The sequence below is a fragment of the Heteronotia binoei genome, chromosome 8, assembly GCF_032191835.1.
Source record: "Heteronotia binoei isolate CCM8104 ecotype False Entrance Well chromosome 8, APGP_CSIRO_Hbin_v1, whole genome shotgun sequence".
Classification (NCBI taxonomy): domain Eukaryota; kingdom Metazoa; phylum Chordata; class Lepidosauria; order Squamata; family Gekkonidae; genus Heteronotia; species Heteronotia binoei.
The window spans coordinates 81061695-81081999 of NC_083230.1; the positions used below are offsets into that span (position 1 = coordinate 81061695).

Consider the following 20305-nt stretch of genomic DNA (forward strand, 5'->3'; position numbering starts at 1 on the left):
TAGATTTGATGATCCTCTGATCAGATTTCAATAGTTACGATGTAGGGGAGAAGACAGGATCCTTTCTTTCTTGTCTTGAAATTGCATTTATGGAAGAGAGCACTAAATGAATCTGAGTACTGGGATAATTAAACCTTTTTTCTTGTCAGTTCTAGTTCTGCAGTGCAGGAGGTAGGTAGGTGTGTTAGTCTGTTTGAGTCATACTATCAAAAGATATCAAGGACATTAAAGAGTAGTGTGGCATAAATTTTTGTGAACCAGAGCTGCCGCATGGGCTCTAGTATATGAAAATTTATACCACAATAAATTCATTAAGGTGCCATGAGGGCTCTTTGCTATTTATACAAAATGGATACTCATTCCAGTTCCAGTACAGAACTGTCTTCCCCTGACAAAATGCCCCAGTATTCTGAAGAAAGAAACAGGCCTAAATCTTTTTAAAGAGGCACTTTAAAAGCTTTTCTGATGTTGGGAATGGATCAGATAGATTGAGGCAAACCATTGGTGCTGTGGATATTGTGTTCCTTTAATGCAGACAGCTTGGACTGGTAGTCCAGCTGCTTTTCTCTAAATATTAGAGTTCAATATTAGTTCAATTTGAAATAGGAAGAAGGTTCAGGTGCCTCCTGATCCAAGTATTCCCCTTTCAACTTTGTGAACAGGATTTAAGATTCAGAGGTGGGGACTGGGAGGAGGAGAGGGTTATTTGATAATGATTACTTGGCAAGTGTTTGAGGTCTGAGTAGAGAAACCAACTGCTTACTATTTTGGGTGAGTGAGGTTAGCTGTTAGTGCAAGCAGCTTCATGAAGGAATCCATCCATCTGTCAGTATGCACAGCCGGACAGCTTGAAGTTCAGTCCTCCCTAGCCCCCTTACTATTTGCATGTATACATACCATCTCCTTTATTCCCTTGGGGGAAGGAAGTCATTTTTATAAGTGAATCCACTAGTGGTCAAGCTTTTTTTCCCTTTTTTCTTTTTGCCAGGGGCTCACAGATTCTGATCTTCAGATGTTGGCTGTCTAGAATACTGTGTGCTTAAAAACTAGTGTGTGCTTAAAACTAGCGTCAGCTCCTCTTTACGTAGCAAACTGATGAGAGTGTGGCATTGATAGAGCTTTGTGAGAGTTCTGAATTTCTCCTACTTTCTGGATTTAAACAGCTTTCCACAGGTCTGAGAGGGACATTTTTCATCCTGAGAGATTTTGCAGTATGTTGGACAAAATCAAAACCCTTCAGCCCACTTATGGCACGATTGTTCCACTTCCAGAAATTGTGTCAAAGGAGGGGAAGAATGTAGGCTTTGGCCATCATTCTTACCACAGCTTGCGGGAAGGTTAGTAAGCTTTGTCCTGTTTGCCTTTGGCAATTTAAACAGCTTGCACATTTGAAGCTAATGGGGTCTTGTAGCATTGTTGTTCTCTTGCCTGTTTGCAGACAACTTACCAAGTTCCTGTTGCTTTGTAGTGTTTCTGATATATTACTGATAACTATGGTATGCCCAATGAATTAGTGTGTGTTAGTAGGGTTTAGTTACTTGGATGCCTTCCAGCTTCTATTAGAGGCTTTAATTTATTCCACTGTATGAAGGACTCTTCAGAATACATGGAAAACGTAATTAATTTTTAGGGCAAATATGGGAAACAGTCTTCATCACCTGTTTAGTATCCCAGGGAGTAGCTGTGGTATAGTGAGGGTTTTGACTTTTGCAAGAGATAGGAAAGGAAGCAGATTAATGAATATAGATTGCTTGTGAACATGCCAGTATGGTGATTCTCAGAGTTTATAGCAGAAAACAAAAAAACTATGAGATGAAACCCAGGAGCAGAATATTATTATAAGTGGTAAGGAACTGTTAAAGGTTTGTTTGAAGGGAGTGGAATGCATGATGAAATAAAGGAGATGGTATGAATAAAGCAGGATAAATGAACAAAAGAGATCATGATGTTAGGAGGGTACTGATGTGCGGGATATGCCACAGAACAGAAAGACTGAAATAGTTTATTGGAATTATGAAGGGACTGGATGAAATTTGAAGCTGAGAAAAACCATCATTTTAGAAAGGAATTTTGGTCATACTGGGCTCAGGAAGTGTTAAGACGCAGAAAATTGGCCAAAATAAACAAGCCTTGATGACTTGATTGCCCTCTTTAAGTACTTGAAGGGCTGTCACTTAGAGGAGGGCAGGGAGCTGTTCCTGTTGGCGGCAGAGGATAGGACTCCCGATAATGGGTTTAAATTAAGGGCCGGAAGGTACCAGCTGGATATTAGGAAAACCTTTTTTGCAATAAGAGTTGTTCAGCAGTGGAATCAGCTATCTAAGGAGTGGTGATATCCCTCTCACTGGCAGTCTTTAAGTGGCGGCTGGACAAACACTGGTCAGGGATGCTCTAGACCAGGGGTGTCAAACATGTGACCCCGGGGCTGAATCAGGCGCCCAGAGGGCTCCTATCAGGCCCCTGAGCAACTGGCTTCTCCCTTTCTCTTGCCTCCTTCTGCATCTCAACTTGATTTGCAAGGCTTGCTCAATTACACAGGAGCTATAGAGCAAAACCTCAATTTTCTCCATTGGTTGAAGCTCTTCTCCCTCCTGGTCCCGTGGGGAGGGAGGGAAACAGCCAGAGCTTCCTTTGCCCAGTTCCCTGGATCCCACAGGAGAAATACAAAGAAAGCACCTTTAAGGCTGATGTTTTAAGCATGTTTAATTTTAAGGGTTTTTTTTTTAAGTCATTTTTGTCTGTATCCTTTAAAAAGTTCATATCTCTACTGCCTAATCTTAAATAGGTACACACATGGCCCAGCCCAACACGGTCTCATTTATATCAGATCTGGCCCTCATAACAAATGAGTTTGACACTCCTGCTCTAGAATGATCCTGCCTAGAACAGGGGGTTGGACTAGATGGCCTGTATGGCCCCTTCCGACTCTGTGATTCTATTATGTTCTCTTCAGCAATATCAGATCTAGGATGCTGGATAATCCTACTACACAAATTCCTACTCCAAGTCTGAGCCATATTTGAGTTATAGTTTTCATGCCTGAGACATGCCATTCAGCTTAAACAGGAGGCAAACAATGCTGTGAGAGAAAGCAAGCTTCCTTTATTAACTGAGTGATGTTTACTAAATAGCTTAGAGTACGTTCATTAAATAGTTTATTATATGTAGAGTTCTAAAAGGTTTTTTTCCCCTTGGACTGTATTCCATACTATATAGATTACAGTAAGGATGCAGAACATGATGCCAGAATGGACCTTGATTTAGAGCTAAGGTTGCCACCAGACCTAAGTCAACATCAGTGATGTCATTTGAGCCCAGGAGAGGAGCAAACTGTCCAGGTGAATTTAGGATATGCCTGTCTCTATATGCATAGATGCTGTTGCATTGTAATTGTGCAAATCTGTACAAGGAGGACTAGGGCTAGTATCGCAAAGACTCTTCCCTGTCAGGAAGAAGTATTTAGGAAGGGATTTCTCACAAATTCAAGATCAGGGAAGGCAGCATAAACTTGTAAGCTCCTACCCCGCTTTGCTTCCTAATGGTACTTCTCTCAATTGTGTCAGTGAAATGACTCAAGAAGGGGATGTGGGTAGATAAGGGGTTCTTTTCACACTAATGCCCATTAGTGCTGTTTATGAAGAGTTATTTTTCTGCAGTCAGGTGGAAGTGGAATTAGAACAAGGTCTCCATGTAGCACTCAATAGCCATACTCTCCATAGCACCTCACCCCACGCAGGATCCTAAATGCTTACTCAGAAGTGAGTTCCATTCAGGCCTGGGGTCTTGTTGTTCAGTCACACAGTCGAGTCCGACTCTTTGCAATCCCATGGAGCAAGTCATGCCAGGCCCTCCTGTCTTCCACCATCCTCCTAAATCTGCTCAAATTCATGTTAGTTACATCAGTAATGCTGTCCAGTCATCTCATTTTTTGCTATCCCCTTCTTCTTTTGCCAAATTTGTTTAGAACATGGAACACCAGCCCTTTAGTTAACTGTTCTGCAGTAATTTTTAAGTTATGGCCTTTTCTTGCTTTCCTTAGCACTAATCTCCAAAGAGGTGCTTCTCTCTCTCAGACCCCCCTTTTTGCCATAGCTTTGGAAGCAGAGGGATCCAAATTAGGGGTGTATGCAGATACCGATTTCAAAGTAGCCCATCTGAGACTGTCCTGCTGTTATAGAAGCCCACCTCCATTCGATGTCTCTGGCTGGAGCTGTGATTACAACTTGACATTGAGGGTGAAGAGCCTGGGGGTATTCTTGGATGCCTCACTGATTGTGAAGGCACAGGTTACCACCACTGCCAGATCTGCCCTTTTCCATCTGAGGTGGATCAGGCAGTTGGTCCTGTAACTCACTGCCCATGACCTATGCAATGGTCACTTCCAGTCTGGATTATTGTAACTCTCTCTATATGGGGCTGCTCTTAACTTTCCTTCAGAAAATGCAGTTGGTGCAGAATGTAGCAGCATGGGTGTTGATTTTGTCATCTGTGCAGACGTGTCCACCCTGTGCTGTGCAAACTGCACTGGCTGCCTATTAAGTACTGGATCCATTTCAATGTGTTGGTGCTTACCTTCGAAGCCCTATACAGCCAGGTGCCAGCATACCTTTGGGAATGCCTCTCCCCATATGAGCCCCATAGGACTCTACGGTCTACTGGTGGAAGAGCCCCATAAGACTCTACGGTCAACAAAGCAACATCTCCTGATGGTCCCTGACTCCAGGGTGTCTTGCCTTGACTTGGGCCAGGGCCTTTTCGGTTCTGACCCCTACCTGGTAGAATGAGCTTCCATTAGAGAACAGGACTCTGTGGGATGTACTACAGTTCCTGTAAGATGGAGCCTGTAAGATGGAGCTCTTCCACCAGTTGAGGCAACAGGTGTTCACTCTGTATCTGGCCTCCTCTCCAGTGAGCTCAGGTCTGAGTGATCACTTGGGCCCAGTTGGGTGCTTATTTGTGGAGGCGTTGTTTATTTTTAGCACTGATGATCTGATTATTTTAAATGTATTTTAATTACTTAATGGATTTTAGTGTAGGGTTTTTGATGGAACCTGCCTTCCTGTTTGCAGGGAGGATAGGATACAAATGAAATAAAATAATAAACTCCTCACCTCAGTCTTAGGTGAGAGGCTGCTCCTCTCCTTGGAGAAATCAGTTGCCTGAGTTATTTTGGTAGAGATAGGAAAACCTTGTCCTCGCCTGAGAGATGCCCATTTCCCCCAGTGTCATGAGAGGGGAGGCAGTTTGTGGGTGCCAGCAGTGCTTTCAGGCTGCTCAGCATACCTGTATAGTCAATATGTGACTCACGGACTGCATGATGTCCAGTCATAGGCTAAAGAACTGAAATTATACTGGAAAAGTGCAGCTGATCTGGGAATGTCTACAGAGAGAGAACTGTAGTGTAGTGGGAGGTAGATATATCAGTGATGCCACTAAGATAAAAGGCAATAACCACTTGACATTTTAAAAATATGTATGGATACAGGGTGTAAATATATCTATTGGGTAGGTGCATTTTAATTTTGTGCCATTTTTGCTCTCCCTCACTCCAGTCAAGTATGGGGGAAAGCAAAGATGCTTACTGTTATGAGAGCTTTCTGCTCTTTAAGACATGTTTCGTAGCCAAGATTCTGAATTGGCTGTGTCAAAAGTGCTGCAGTCTGCAGAATATAAACAACTGCATCCAAAGCATGGCCAGAAGAGGCATTTACAGGGCTCGTTCCAACCACTTAACCTTCTAAACCAGAAGGCCACCTTCTATGCCATCCCAATGATGTGCAAGGCAGAATTGGCAGCAGCATAGACATAGGGGCTGCTTAAGCTCAGAGCCCTTGCACAGGGGTAGCATCCTTCTATCCATGCCACCACTGCTTGGGCCCAGGGACCTCTCACAGTGGCAACAAGGACTGGGGCATTTGTTTTATGTCTCATAGCTGGAGGGAATAAGAATGGCTCAAAGCAGGCCACAGGCAAAAGTTTGGGGGGGGATGCATAGCAGAGCCTTTGGATCTAGTCTTTCCTGAGTGGCAACAGCAGGGACAAAACAACCAAGGAATCTGGGGGCCACTGGGGCTAGTGCCTCTCCTGTCCTCACGGTACCCCAGTGGTTACTTGTTCCTTTTCTATTATGACTTAGTTCTTCGTAATTAATGATTTACCAGAGGAGTGATGAGAAGTAGTAGACTCAGTGCAAGATGGAAAGATGGAGAGAGTAAGTATGTGTTGAAATCCAAAGCTGCAGGTTGGGCCTAGTCCTTCTTCTGGGTATTTTTTTGTATTGTGTGTGTGTGCACACCTGGAAGTCATAGCAATCTCTGGTGACAGACCCCTACTAGGGGCCTGGAGGATATTTAGAGAGATAGCTGAATAAAGCCTGCCCCTGTCTCCTGACTCCGGTATTCCAAGTACTTACCAGAGATGACCCTACTTAGCTTCCGAGATCAGGCTTGCCTGGGCTATCCAGGACTGGGACTAGTACTGAAGTAAGAAAACAGGAATATTCTTGGAACTGACATTTTGGGTCAGCCAGCCTTTTAACTGAATTTTATCTCCTCGCTCCATACCGACCCCACTTTTATGTCTTTTGCTTTTATGTCTGTTTTTATGCTGACTTTACTGCTGGGGTAACTAGCTATTGTTTTAAAAATAATGATAGGTGTTATTGCTGCTGTTTTCATTTATTGAGCTATTTTAATTGTTGCTTGATTTTAATTTTTTTAATTGTTAAAATGTTAGCCACCTTGTGCAAATTCTGAAGAGTGCACAGGATCATACGAATCTCTTAAATAGACACATTTTAATGGTATGGTGAAAACAGGTTGCTTTTCAGAATCAAAGTGCAAATTTACCCTAGAAGCTGAGCAAGAAGCAGGACATGATAAAAGTTAGGGCTAAGCACTAGGAAGAAACAGGATACTTGGGCATAAACCAGGAAAGGTATTCACAAGGAATTGAGCTTGAATAGCAGTGAAATGCCCTCTAATTGCTAATGCAAGGCTCTTAGGGGTAAAGAGGAAATTAAATAAATGGTCTTGTATAACAGGGAATACAAGTCTAGGTAGCCAGTCAGATATTCTAAAGGTAGAATCACCGTTAAAGACTTTGCTTGGAAATTTTATATTAAAATCCTGGGTAGCTCCTGATTCAAAGCAACTGTTTAAGGGCTGATTCGAGCCCAGTGACGCCCAGTTGATTCACTGCTGCTCGTTGTTTCCCCTTGGGTGCCTGTTATATCAACTGTGCTTGTGAAATGTATTTGTGGAGGCCGATGTCATAAGCTCTGGGGAAGTGCCCTGCACTCGAGGAAATTGCAGGCCTTGTATATGTGGTGGTGGGAGATTGCAAATGCTTTGTAGGCTGTAATTTCTGGTGTCACACTGGGCTTTTGCATTGAGCAACAATACCCAGAGAAGCATTATGAAACTTGCTATTGACATTTCTGTCCATGCTTTACAGATCTGACACAGCATACAGGCAGGATGCTATGCTGCCTTCCTGCTGTAGCTCTCTTCATCCCATTGTAGGTGCCTTGATTTAGATGCAACCTTTAGGGCTGTGAAAAACGATCCTCAGTCATTTGCATACCTGTTTCCCCTCCCTCCTCATGTTGCAGTTTCCTTTCTTCTTGTTTCCTTGCAAACCATAGGTGGTTGTTTCAACCAGCCTGCAAACCATTGTTTGTCTCACTTTGGTTACCAAGTAACAGAGAGAGAACTGTAGTGTAGTGGGAGGTAGCGTCTAAGCCCAGGACTTGCTTATATAGCATCAGTCATCAGCACCATTACATTTGAATCACAACCAGTGTTTGCTTACAGATGCCAAATGTCCCACGCTAAAGGAGGCCTCTGTGAAACCACTGACATATCTCTCCCCATGTAGTACTTAAATATTGAAGTCAAATTAACTTTTATTATAGCTTACAAGCCACATGGAAGCAGAACACTGTTAATTAATTACCTAAAACCATATCACTACATATATCATTCATCTTAGTACATCAAACAATGATGTCCACTGTGAAGGTGACAAACAGTATGGACTGTCTGCCAGAGTCTCGAGGCGGCAGGAGAAAGGTTGTGGGCCTAGCTTGCCTGGGAAATTATAGATGTTTGTATGCAAATGCTAGAAGTGTTCGAAGTAAAATTGCTGAATTGGAATGTTTAGTGTTGGGAGAAAACATAGACATTGTGGGAATTTCAGAAACTTGGTAGAATGAGGAGAATCAGTGGGACACGGTGATTCCTGGATATAAGCTATATCGGAAGGATAGGGAGGGAAGGGTTGGAGGTGGGGTGGCTCTGTATGTCAGAGAGGATATACGGTCCAGTAAGACTGAGGTCAGAGAATTAGATTCCCTTTTAGAAATGCTTTGGGTTGAAATAGAGGGCCCAAAAGGAAATTTAACTATGGGAGTTTGTTATCACCCACCAAATCAAAAGAGAGAGGACGATTATAATATGATGGAAGGCTTAAAGATAGCGGCTAAACGTAAAAACTGTGTCGTAATAGGTGATTTTAACTACCCGCAAATTGATTGGGTCAATATGTTTTCTGGTCGAGAGAAAGAGATTGAGTTTCTTGATGCTCTCAATGACTGTGCTATGGAGCAGATGGTCTCAGAACCTACCAGGGGTGGGGTGATCCTGAATTTGGTCCTAAGTAATGCCCAAGACTTGGTGAGAGATGTAAAAGTGATTGTGCCACTTGGGAGCAGTGACCATAATGTTATTGATTTCACCGTTTGTATAAATAGGGAGTTGTCCAAAAAGACTGCCACAACCACGTTTAACTTTAAAAGGGGTAAATACACTGAGATGAGGAGGCATGTGAGGAGGAAACTGAAAGGAAAGGTACATACGGTCAAAACCCTTGGGGAAGCTTGGAGGCTATTTAAAACTATAATCCTAGAAGCTCAGATAAAATACATACCACAAGTTAGGAAAGGCACAAACAGGCATAAGAAAAGGCCTGCATGGTTAACAAACGAAGTAATGGAAGCTGTAAAAGGTAAGAAGGACTCCTTTAAGCGGTGGAAAACCAGTCCAAGTGAGATTAGTAAAAGGGAACAAAGGCTGTGGCAAATTAAATGCAAGACTGTGATCAGGCAGGCAAAAAGGGACTATGAGGAGCATATTGCAAAAAACATAAAGACCAACAATAAAAATTTCTTCAAATATATTAGAAGTAGGAAACCAGCCAGGGAGGCAGTGGGGCCCTTGGATGACCAGGGGGTAAAAGGATTACTGAAGGAGGATAGGGAAATGGCTGAGAAGCTAAATGAATTTTTTGCCTCCGTCTTCACTGTGGAAGACGAGAAATTTTTGCCCGCCCCAGAACCACTAATTTTGGAAGGTGTGTTGAAAGACCTGAGTCAGATTGAGGTGACAAAAGAGGAGGTCCTACAACTGATAGACAAATTAAAAACTAATAAGTCACCAGGTCCGGATGGCATACATCCGAGAGTCCTGAAAGAACTCAAAGTTGAACTTGTGGATCTTCTAACAAAAATCTGTAATCTTTCATTGAAATCTGCCTCCGTTCCTGAGGACTGGAAGGTAGCAAATGTCACCCCTATCTTTAAAAAGGGTTCCAGAGGAGATCCGGGAAATTACAGGCCAGTCAGTCTGACTTCAATACCGGGAAAGTTGGTAGAAACCATTATCAAGGACAGAATGAGTAGGCACATTGATGAACACGGGTTACTGAGGAAGACTCAGCATGGGTTCTGCAAGGGAAGATCTTGCCTCACTAACCTGTTACATTTCTTTGAGGGGGTGAACAAACATGTGGACAAAGGAGACCCGATAGATGTTGTTTACCTTGACTTCCAGAAAGCTTTTGATAAAGTTCCTCATCAAAGGCTCCTTAGAAAACTTGAGAGTCATAGAGTAAAAGGACAGGTCCTCTTGTGGATCAAAAACTGGCTGAGTAATAGGAAGCAGAGAGTGAGTATAAATGGGCAGTCTTCGCAGTGGAGGACGGTAAGCAGTGGGGTGCCGCAGGGCTCGGTACTGGGTCCCATGCTTTTTAACTTGTTCATAAATGATTTAGAGTTGGGAGTGAGCAGTGAAGTGGCCAAGTTTGCGGATGACACTAAATTGTTCAGGGTGGTGAGAACCAGAGAGGATTGTGAGGCACTCCAAAGGGATCTGTTGAGGCTGGGTGAGTGGGTGTCAACGTGGCAGATGCGGTTCATTGTGGCCAAGTGCAAAGTAATGCACATTGGGGCCAAGAATCCCAGCTGCAAATACAAGTTGATGGGGTGTGAACTGGCAGAGACTGACCAAGAGAGAGATCTTGGGGTCGTGGTAGATAACTCACTGAAAATGTCAAGACAGTGTGCGTTTGCAATAAAAAAGGCCAACGCCATGCTGGGAATTATTAGGAAGGGAATTGAAAACAAATCAGCCAGTTTCATAATGCCCCTGTATAAATCGATGGTGCGGTCTCATTTGGAGTACTGTGTGCAGTTCTGGTCGCCGCACCTCAAAAAGGATATTATAGCATTGGAGAAAGTCCAGAGAAGGGCAACTAGAATGATTAAAGGGCTGGAGCACTTTCCCTATGAAGAAAGGTTGAAACGCTTGGGACTCTTTAGCTTGGAGAAACGTCGACTGCGGGGTGACATGATAGAGGTTTACAAGATAATGCATGGGATGGAGAAAGTAGAGAAAGAAGTACTTTTCTCCCTTTCTCACAATACAAGAACTCGTGGGCATTTGATGAAATTGCTGAGCAGACAGGTTAAAACGGATAAAAGGAAGTACTTCTTCACCCAAAGGGTGATTAACATGTTTAATTCACTGCCACAGGAGGTGGTGGCGGCCACAAGTATAGCCACCTTCAAGAGGGGTTTAGATAAAAATATGGAGCAGAGGTCCATCAGTGGCTATTAGCCACAGTGTGTGTGTATATATAAAAAATTTTGCCACTGTGTGACACAGAGTGTTGGACTTGATGGGCCGTTGGCCTGATCCAACATGGCTTCTCTTATGTTTTTGGCTTTTATTCAGGCTCAGCTATAGTGATAGCCAATCAGATTCTCAGAATCTGTATTTGGCATGGAAAGTACCTGAAAAATACTGATAAGGTATTTTGGAGTATTTTTTTGCCTCAATTTATGCCAAATGTACACCCCTATTCTACAAAGAGAAAGCAATACCTAGTTTAGATGGTGGGTGTTGTCACTTTTCCTAAATGCTGACTCAAGTTTGTATCCACAGTCTAATAAATCAATTATATAGATTTGATTTTTACACTTGTGTGATATGTATAAATTGATTTGTGATATATTTGTATAGACCTCACATGATTGCTTTTTGGTTTGGTGAAAATGAGTGTACATGGTCATAGGTAGTTTCTGCAACCCTGATTACTACTGTATTCTTGTGCAGTTATTCTGTTGCTGAAATTGAGAAAACTCACTGCCTGTGTACTATTCTCAGTTTGTGAATCCTTACTTTCTCAATTTAAGTACTTGCCGTCATTTTTGTTGCTCATCTATCTGTCAGCTAGAAATATCTCAGTTGGAGAAGTAGCTCTTGCAAATGGAATGTGATTTAAAATAAAATAAAATAAAATAAATGAAAGCCTGTATTCAGAAACAGCTTGAGCAGTTAATCTCTGTTTTTGGTATAAACAGATAATCTCAGCAACGTATCAAAGGGAACACAATTTCTTCATTTAATTTGGATGCTTTAGGCGTTTTCTCTGTATGAAGAGCACAACATGTTTATATATTCAATCATCTCTTTGCCACCCAGTGAAGCTTTTCATGATTGTCTGGGGACTTATTAGGTTCTGGTTCCAGGGATACTTAGGAATCCTCCTGGCCCACTGTAATTTACTCGCCAGGCACTTCCAGAGAAAAAATTGTCACATTCACTAGGGTTTAGACTCCAGAGTTACATCTGTGGAATTGGTGGAGATATCCAGTGCACAGTCTTATCCAGTTTATGGAATGAGTATCACTTGGTACAGTTTAAGGATGTATAGAAGTAGCTTGGACAAGTTCATGCAGCCACCTCTGTACTGGATCCTTGCCCTTCCTGGCTCATAAAAACCAGCCAGGGAAGGATAACCAGCTGGGCCAGAGAGGTTATTAATGTCTCCTTGTGAGAGGGAGTGGTCCCATGGGGGCTTAAAAGTGGCAGTGCTGAGACCGCTTCTTAACAAACTCTCTCTTGACCCAGAAGATCTGAATGACTACAGGCTGGTTGCAAATATCCCTTCCCTTGGCCAGGTTCTAGAGAACCTGGTTGCCAAGCAACTCCAGTCACTCTTGGATAAAACTGATGACCTGGATCCATTTCAGTTGGGGTTCAGGCCTGGTTTTGGCATGGAAACAGCCCTGGTCACCCTGTATGATGATTTGTGCTGGGAGCAAGACAGGGAGAGTGCAACCCTGTAGATACTACTGGACCTCTTGACAGCTTTTGATACCATCGACTATAGTATCCTTCAGGAGCTGTTGGCTGAGGTGGGAATAGGGGACTATGTTGCAGTGGTTCTGTTCCTCTTTAGATGGCCATCTCTAGAAGGTGGTGCTGTTCAGCGATGTGAATGCTTTATCACGATGTTTCGCAGAGGTCTGTTCTGTCCCCCATGCTATTCAATACCTCCATAAAACCACCGAGTGGGGTCATGCAGAGTTTTGGTGTGTGTTGCCTTCAGTATGCTGATGACACGCAGCTCTATTTCTCCTTTTTGTCTTCAGTAGGTGAATGGTCATTATGATGAACTGTTTGAGGGCTAACAAACTCAATCCAGACAAGACTTAGATGTTGTTGGCCCATGATTTATTTGACCAGATAAGGGGTGTTCAACCTCTTCTAGATGGGGTTGCAGTTTCTGCTAGAGAGCCAGTTTGGTGTAGTGGTTAAGTGTGCAGACTCTTATATGAGAGAACCGGGTTTGATTCCCTACTCCTCCACTTATACCTGCTGGAATGGCCTTGGGTTAGTCATAGCTATCACAGGAGTTGTCCTTAAAAGGGCAGCTGCTGTGAGAACCCTCTCAGCCCCACCCACCTCACAAGGGTGTCTGTTGTGGGGGGATAAGATATAGGAGATTGTAAGCCGCTCTGAGTCTCTAATTCAGAGAGAAGGATAGGGTATAAATCTGCAGTCTTCTTCTTCCCTTGAAGAGATTCATAGCTTGGGGGTGCTCCTGGATCCATTTTGTCATTTGAGGCTCAGGTGGCATTGGTGGCCCAGAGTGCTTTCTATCAGCTTCGGCTTGTGGCCCTATTGTGCCCCTATCTGGATAGCCTGGTTTCAGTGATCTACACTGTGGTAGTCTCCAGATTGGATTACTGCAACACAGTCTACATGGGGTGTCTTTGAAGATGGTTTGGAAGTTACAGCTGGTTGCAGAATGCAGCAGCCAAACTTAACAGCTGGGACCCAAAGGTCTGAACATATAAGTCCAATTCTGGTCTGCCTGCATGCTTTCAATCACAATTCATGGTACTGGTTTTAACTTATAAAGCCCTACATGGCTTCGGACCATGATATCTGTTGAAGCACCTCTCATGGCATCAGTTTCCCTGGACACTGTGCTCAACCTCCAGGGCCTTCCTCTGGGTGCCAACTCCTGAGGCTCAGATGGAGGCAGAGGACCTTTTCAGTGGTGGCTCCCTGCTTTTGGAACAGCCTCCCAGTTGGGGTCCACCTGGCACCAGACTTGCCATCCTTCAGCACCAAGTCAAGACGGCCCTCTTCACAGAGGCCTTCGAAGCTTGAGCTGAAAGTGAAACTGATCTCCACTCCATTGAAACACATTGCAGCACAGACAAAGTTGCAAGGGAAATGTGGAATGGATTTTCCATCAAGGTCTCTGGACCTTTGATCTCTGAGGCTGACTAAGTTTCTGCTCTTTCAGTTCCCTCCCTTTTCTGCCTTGTCTTTGCAGACTGCAGCATGGACAAAACTGCAAGGAAAATGTGGAATGGACTCTGTATCAAAGCTGCAGGGAGAACGTGGATTGGATTTTCCATAAAGGTCTCTGTTCCCAGCTAGATAGGGCCAAGGAACCTTTATGGATAATCCATTTCACATTTTCCTTGCAGCTTTGTCTGTGCTGCAGTGTCTTTCAGTGGAGTGGAGATTGTTTCACTTTCAGCATTCCTGTATAGACAGTGGAAGCTCAGGCTTCCTGAAGTTGTGTCCTTGCAAATAATGGATTGATGCTTTGAGTCAGCTTGTTTCTGCTCAATGGATTTGACCTAGTGAGTACTCTAACTTGAGACCCTACAGTCAAAGGGAAATATTATACTTGAGAGCCATTGCCAATCTGATTAGATCCTGGGAGGGGGTTGGGGTTGGAGAAGCTTGCAGTTCCATTTTCTTGTTTTTCCAGGCTCAGAGCATTTTATATTTTAGTTTCTGCTGTGATTCGTGTGCTTTTTCTTGAGGTTTTATTTTAAAAATTGCATTGCCAAATCGCGCTATTCCTTCACCTTTCCATTTTAAACAAGGCATTGCAAGAATTTTAAGCATGTTTTTTATTTTAAGTAAAAATATAATATTTTTAATTGTATTTGTCCATGCCCTTTATAAAGTTTATATCTCTGCTACATCACATTACATTTTATGATACACAGTTGCCTGGCCCCGCAAATTTCCATTTGTGTCAGATCTAGTCCTCCTAATAAATGAGTTCGACGCCTCTGGTCTAGTCCTTTGTAACCTCAAGGCTTTTAAATTCCCCTCAGCCCTAGAAGACCCCAATGACTCTTTCAGTGTTGGCATTCCAGAAGCTTATTAAAACTGTTCTTTTCTTGGTGGGCTTTTGTGATGGGGAGGCATTTGTTCTGTGCCTGGTATTAATCTGTGACTATTTGTTGGTTTACAATGTTGCTTGGTCTAGGGGTTTGATTACTGCATTTAGCTTATAAAACATTAAATATACTTTTTTGCTAGCATATTGGGTTTCTTGGTTAGTACTGTTTGTTTCTAGCTTCGTTTATTTAGTTTGTGGTTAGATCTTTACTGTTTACAATTACATTTATTGTCTTATATTAATTTTGTTGTAAGCTGTTCTGAGTGTTTTACAAGTAGAATTTTTAAGGCATATTTTTAAAATAAATAATATATTTAAATTTCAAAGAAATGCATAGTAACTACTTTACAGAACCATGGAAAACATTGGTTTATAGCTAGTTACTAGAATACTCATATTTTCCTACATCATACATCTTCCCTTCCCCTATTTCTTTTACATTATTACATGACACTTTTCTCATGGTAAAATAGTACACAATACATGGCTTACTTAACAAATAAACAAAACAGTAACAGATTTAATAAATTTTCTTATCCAGCTTTATCAAACTAATGGTATATAAGAAGGTGCCTTATACCAGCTTGGCTGTTGTTCCACTGTATAGGTTTGTATTTTCTGCTTTAAGAGTGGCTCTCCAGGGTTGCTGGGGGGAAAAATATTTACCAATTACCACTATCTGAGATTCATTAACTAGAAATACTAGGACCTAATCCACAGTCCATCCCCCTTGAAGTTATACTATACAAAAATTCTGCTGTCTCGTTCCTGTGCATGTGCAGAATCTTTGAGAAGTTTAGGTAAGTAGTTAGTGGGGAAGATAAGGTATCCCCCTCCCAATGAGATAGGATGTTATGGTGGATAGTATCATTGGAGATTTGAGAAAATTTAAGAGTTCAGATTGGTAGAAAGTGTCCCCAATGAATTATTTTGATATGAAGTAAAAGGATGGCATCCCATTGACTGGGATGACTTGCCAGTTCCCTGCTCCCTAGTCTATAATAATGTGTTGCAGATACTTTATCCATCATGGTTCATTCATTATGTAGAAAAGTGTTCGTTAACTGAGTGCCTCAATTGGTTCCTGCCAGTGTTGGTGCTCTTTCCTCCTTCTACCCCTTTGTAAGCTGCTTCCCTTAATTTTTGTTTAGCTTGCTTTGTCGTCTATTTTAGTGACTATGGCCAGTGTTTGTTCTTCAAACCAGGATCAAAAACCCATTTCAAACTATGGTTTCTGGTTGTAGGACAAGCATTTACCTTGGTTAGACAGGATTTAAATATAATTTAAACCAATTCATCCTTTTTAATCCATTTACTGTTTGCACAAAGCCACATGTTTTAAGGTGACATGCAGCTGGCCTAGAGAAAGTGCTTCCACAGCTTCAGAGGCATAGATTCTGCTGTAGCCGTTTATTGTGCAGGGCCATTTTTTTCTGATTAAACAATCTCTGTATACATCAGGTACACAATCTGTGTTTTCTCTGTGGATTCTGGTTAATTGGGATCCTCTGGTGGGTACCTGGCTAACTAATATTTAGCTTTCCAAAGTAAGATCTTATATACAAATTAAAGAAAATAAAGTGGCCTTGCTAAAATTTGGTTTAATACTTTGCTTTAATACTTCAAATATTATGCATTTTTTAAAAATTAGCTATGCTTTCTGAGCCCAGTGAGGGTCACCATGACACACTTTGTACTGAAAGAATATCTGATATAAATTTTCACAAATATCTTTAGGCATAAAGATTGTAGAGTCTGCACAGGAAAACTGGAACTGGTGAACATGGAAAAACTGGATGAAGTGTTACAGGAAGGGGACCATCTGATTGGTACACTTAAGACTTTTCACACAGTGTTATATGATTGTAGCAGTAGATACTTGAAGTTGAACCTTTCTGTTGTACCCCTTTAGGTTTATTTGTTGTACTCCATGTTCTTAGTATACCTTTTCTGTGTACATTTTCCTCCCATTTTATTCCTATGCTTCTCATCCTACTGTCAGTTTCTTCTTTTTTACATTATTATTAGACATGGTCCCAGAATTTGGGCAAGGCACTAGTTTGGTTTGAGCAACCCAGGAGCAAAGCACAAAGCTGTTGAACAAAAGGAAGTGCCCTGCATACATTTAGCTGTGCTGAATATAGCCTAAGGTGGCGTTCTACCTAATATTCAGCAGATTTTTATATACCATAGGCCAGTGGTATCAAATTTCGTTGCAAAGACTCTGAATATTACTTAGATTGTTGTTAAAGAGCCAAAACAATTCTGTACTGAGCTTAAAATACAGTCAGTAGGGTCATAAAGTAGATCAGTCAAAATGATGATTTGACTGTCGTTGACACTGTCTGGAATGGAAACCATATTTTAGACATTTCACTAGTGTAGTTAGCGTGTCAGCAACTGATGAGTATGATGTTCCGAATAAAGTTCAAAGATAAGTATTTAAAGTTGTGCATCATTTTTATATACATTCAGAAACAAAAGATAAAGAATGTGCAGTCAAGATGCTTACAGGATAAACACATAGGGTTCCTATTCGTGTTACAAATTAATCTGCATAGCCATGTAGACTGACTGTACCTCTCTGACAGCTTTTAAAATCTCATCTTCCCCAACTTTTAAGTTATACTGGGTGGGTGTATTCTATAGAAAACTTGATTTACTGAACATTAGTCTGTGAGGTGCCTGCCTAATCTGGTCTTTGAGAAGGGGTTCCCCCCACCCCTGATGCTTTTGGGTAGTCTTGTTGTTCTTCATGGATACTGCTAGAATGCATATAATGGCCAGTTCACTCAAACACTCCTCTTTGAAATGTTTCATGGGTAAAAAATGTTTTTCTTCTTTTAAGGATTCCTGGGAACCCAATAATGCAGTCATAGGATGTATGGTTTGCAGTGAAGCTGTCTAGAGGTGGAGAGGAATACTTCCTTAAAATGTTGATAAAGAAGTCTCCTTTTATGTTTAGCATTTGAATTTGCAGTCCTGCTTTTTCAAATGTGAAGGAAGCTACCACAGTCTTCTTAGTGTTACTGCATTACAGGATATGAATATGGGTTTCTTTTCCTCAGCTAATTTTAGATTGAACTGACAAATGACCCCCCTATCTTCATTGTGGCTGCTAAGAAAGCTATAAAGAAGAGGATTACATTTTAAAAATTGTGGATAGTTATGTTTGTCCATTAGAATGCCCAGAGACAGCAGTGTAGTAAGGAATGTAAGCAACTGTGGTAAGGAAGCTTTTAGGTTCCACAGAACTCTTCATGTGGCTAAATTTTCAGTTTAAAAAGACTTTGCAGGCATCATAGTAGTACTTTATGATACAGTGGAAAGTTGAAATTTATCTCGGCTTTTTTTCTTATGCCTGTTGGTGCCTCATTGTATCATCAGTTATTACTGGGTTTCTTCCCCGAGATGGAATATGCAGCCATATAATCCCTTTAGTTTAGGTGTCCTTTACAGTCTGCTTCACTTATATGCTTATGAACAGCACAGACTGCCAGAGTGCATAGACAGTTCACATTCCCCCTCAGCCATCAACGGATTAAAGTGTTATTCTCTGAAGTTATTCCAAAATGGCATCATGTTTCATTTACAAGGCAAAAACTTATTTGTTAATGGGCACTGATGCACATTCAGCAGTGGATCTGAGTTTGTGGAGTATCTGGCAAGAACATGCTGAAACATCTGGTGCATGGTATTAAGCAGTATACAATGTTTCAGAGATTTGTTCTCATTCTGGCTGTAGTACTGGCAAATTATATTGTAAGAAGAAATTTTAAAACAAGCAAGCTGAAATGTAAGGTATTTCCCCCAAACGTTAGGCTGTTTTGTGTCGTCTTTCTCAAGTGTCTGACAAACCTGTACCAAATACATTCCTTTGTTGTGAAAAAGCTGTGGGAGCACTTGTGGATGAAAATTAATTGTTTCTTGCGGTATGATGAGGTCAGAGAAGTTTAGGGAGAAGGAAGTTGAGGAGCTGTTCAGTAGGATATTTCTCCACTTGTTAATTGTTATTATTTGGGTTTGAGTTGTATTTTTATTGTTACGATTTTGGTTGCCTTGGGCAGATTCTGAAGAGTGCACAGGATTAAAAAATACCTGTAGCAAAACCAGGATTTCACATGCTTTTCTAGTGGTATTCCATAATTGAAACACAAACTTCTTCTAGACATGGAGCAGAATGCAGGCCATGACAAAGGGTAGAGCTAAGCATTAGGAGAAACTTGGGAAACTCAAGGAGAATCTAGAGACCTTCTCTATATAATACAGTCATTTTAGAGTCTTTCCACGAGTCAGGAAGGACAACTTGTTCCATTGCCAAATTACAAGTTTTTGTGAGAGGATTTAATAAACTACATCTAAATTTTTTGTAGAACTCAATGGGGAATCCGTCTTTCCCCGTTGCTTTATTGTTTTTGATTGAAGATAATGCCTCTAAGATTTTCGATTCCGAAATAGGTCTGTCCATAAACTCAGTATCGTCTTTAGACAGTTTCCTGTCAAATTTAGCATTCCTTAAATACTCCTTAAAGTCCAAGTCTCTTTCTATGGATGATTTATATAAGGAGAAGGAGTACTCCTGAAAGACTTTAGAAATTTCCTGTGGTGTTATATGTATAGTGCCGTATGGACTGTCTAGTGTATATGTACGTAATATGTATAGTGTGTAATGTACGTAATATGTATAGTGCCGTATAGTCACGTATGGAGTGAATCAGCGAGTTTGCACATCTTTGTTGAAGTCTGAACTTCAATAGCCTAAGTGATTTCGTAGTTTTAGTGACAAATTTCTGTTTCAGATATAACAACTTTTTTGTATATCCGAAGTTTCAATCAGTTCTAACTTGTTTCTCTCTATTGAAAGCTTTAAAAAGGTTCCCTCCCCATATTTCATATGCCTTTTCTTTAGTTCAGCAATTTTTGTTTTTTTGCTTCATCACTGCTTTGCATCTATTTTTATGACATGCTGCAGCTATTGAGATGAGGTTTCCTCTGAGTACTGCTTTAAATACATCCCAGACCATATGCTGAGATACACCACAGTCATTATTATGTAGGAAATAATCCTGTATCTGCTTATTTATGTCATCACAAATGCTCGCTTTTGATAAGAGCAACTTATTTAGAGTCCAGGTTGGGCCTTTATTGTCTGATTCTTGAATTGCCAAATCGTCAATCACCCATGAGATTGTTCTGGAGCCAATGTTGGCACTGTGTACATATTTTAAAAGAGTTGGGGAGGTTAACATATAATCAATTCTGGAGTAGGAATTGTGAACATGCGAAAAATAAGTGTAATCCCGTGCTCCCTGATTTAACGTCCTCCAGAAGTCTACCAAGTTAAAGGATTGTAAAAGATCATGTAAACCTGTCTTTTTAGGAGTATGGGTTTTTACCTCTTTATGGTTTGACTTATCAAAGACTGGATCTACTATGTAGTTGAGGTCTCCACCTATGATGATCTCCCCTTGCCTGAATTCCATCAGCTCAGAGAAGGTTTCATTCAGAAATTGCAGTTGGCCAC

At 41.4% G+C, this 20305-nt stretch overlaps 1 protein-coding gene across 4 annotated transcripts in view; it reads left to right on the forward strand.

Moving 5' to 3' along the window:
* The window catches only part of MRTFA (myocardin related transcription factor A), a 171815-nt gene that overhangs the window by 95689 nt on the left and 55821 nt on the right, over positions 1-20305 (forward strand). Inside the window, exon 1 of one of the 4 annotated variants that reach the window (XM_060245410.1) lies at positions 1167-1337. The exons of 1 other annotated variant lie outside the window; for it this stretch is intronic. In XM_060245410.1, coding sequence (XP_060101393.1) covers positions 1214-1337 — 124 coding nt within the window. In that variant the 5' untranslated portion in view covers positions 1167-1213. Of the gene's footprint in view, positions 1-1166; positions 1338-20305 lie in introns of those variants that run through there. 2 more of the 4 variants (XM_060245409.1, XM_060245411.1) reach the window with 2 other exon arrangements.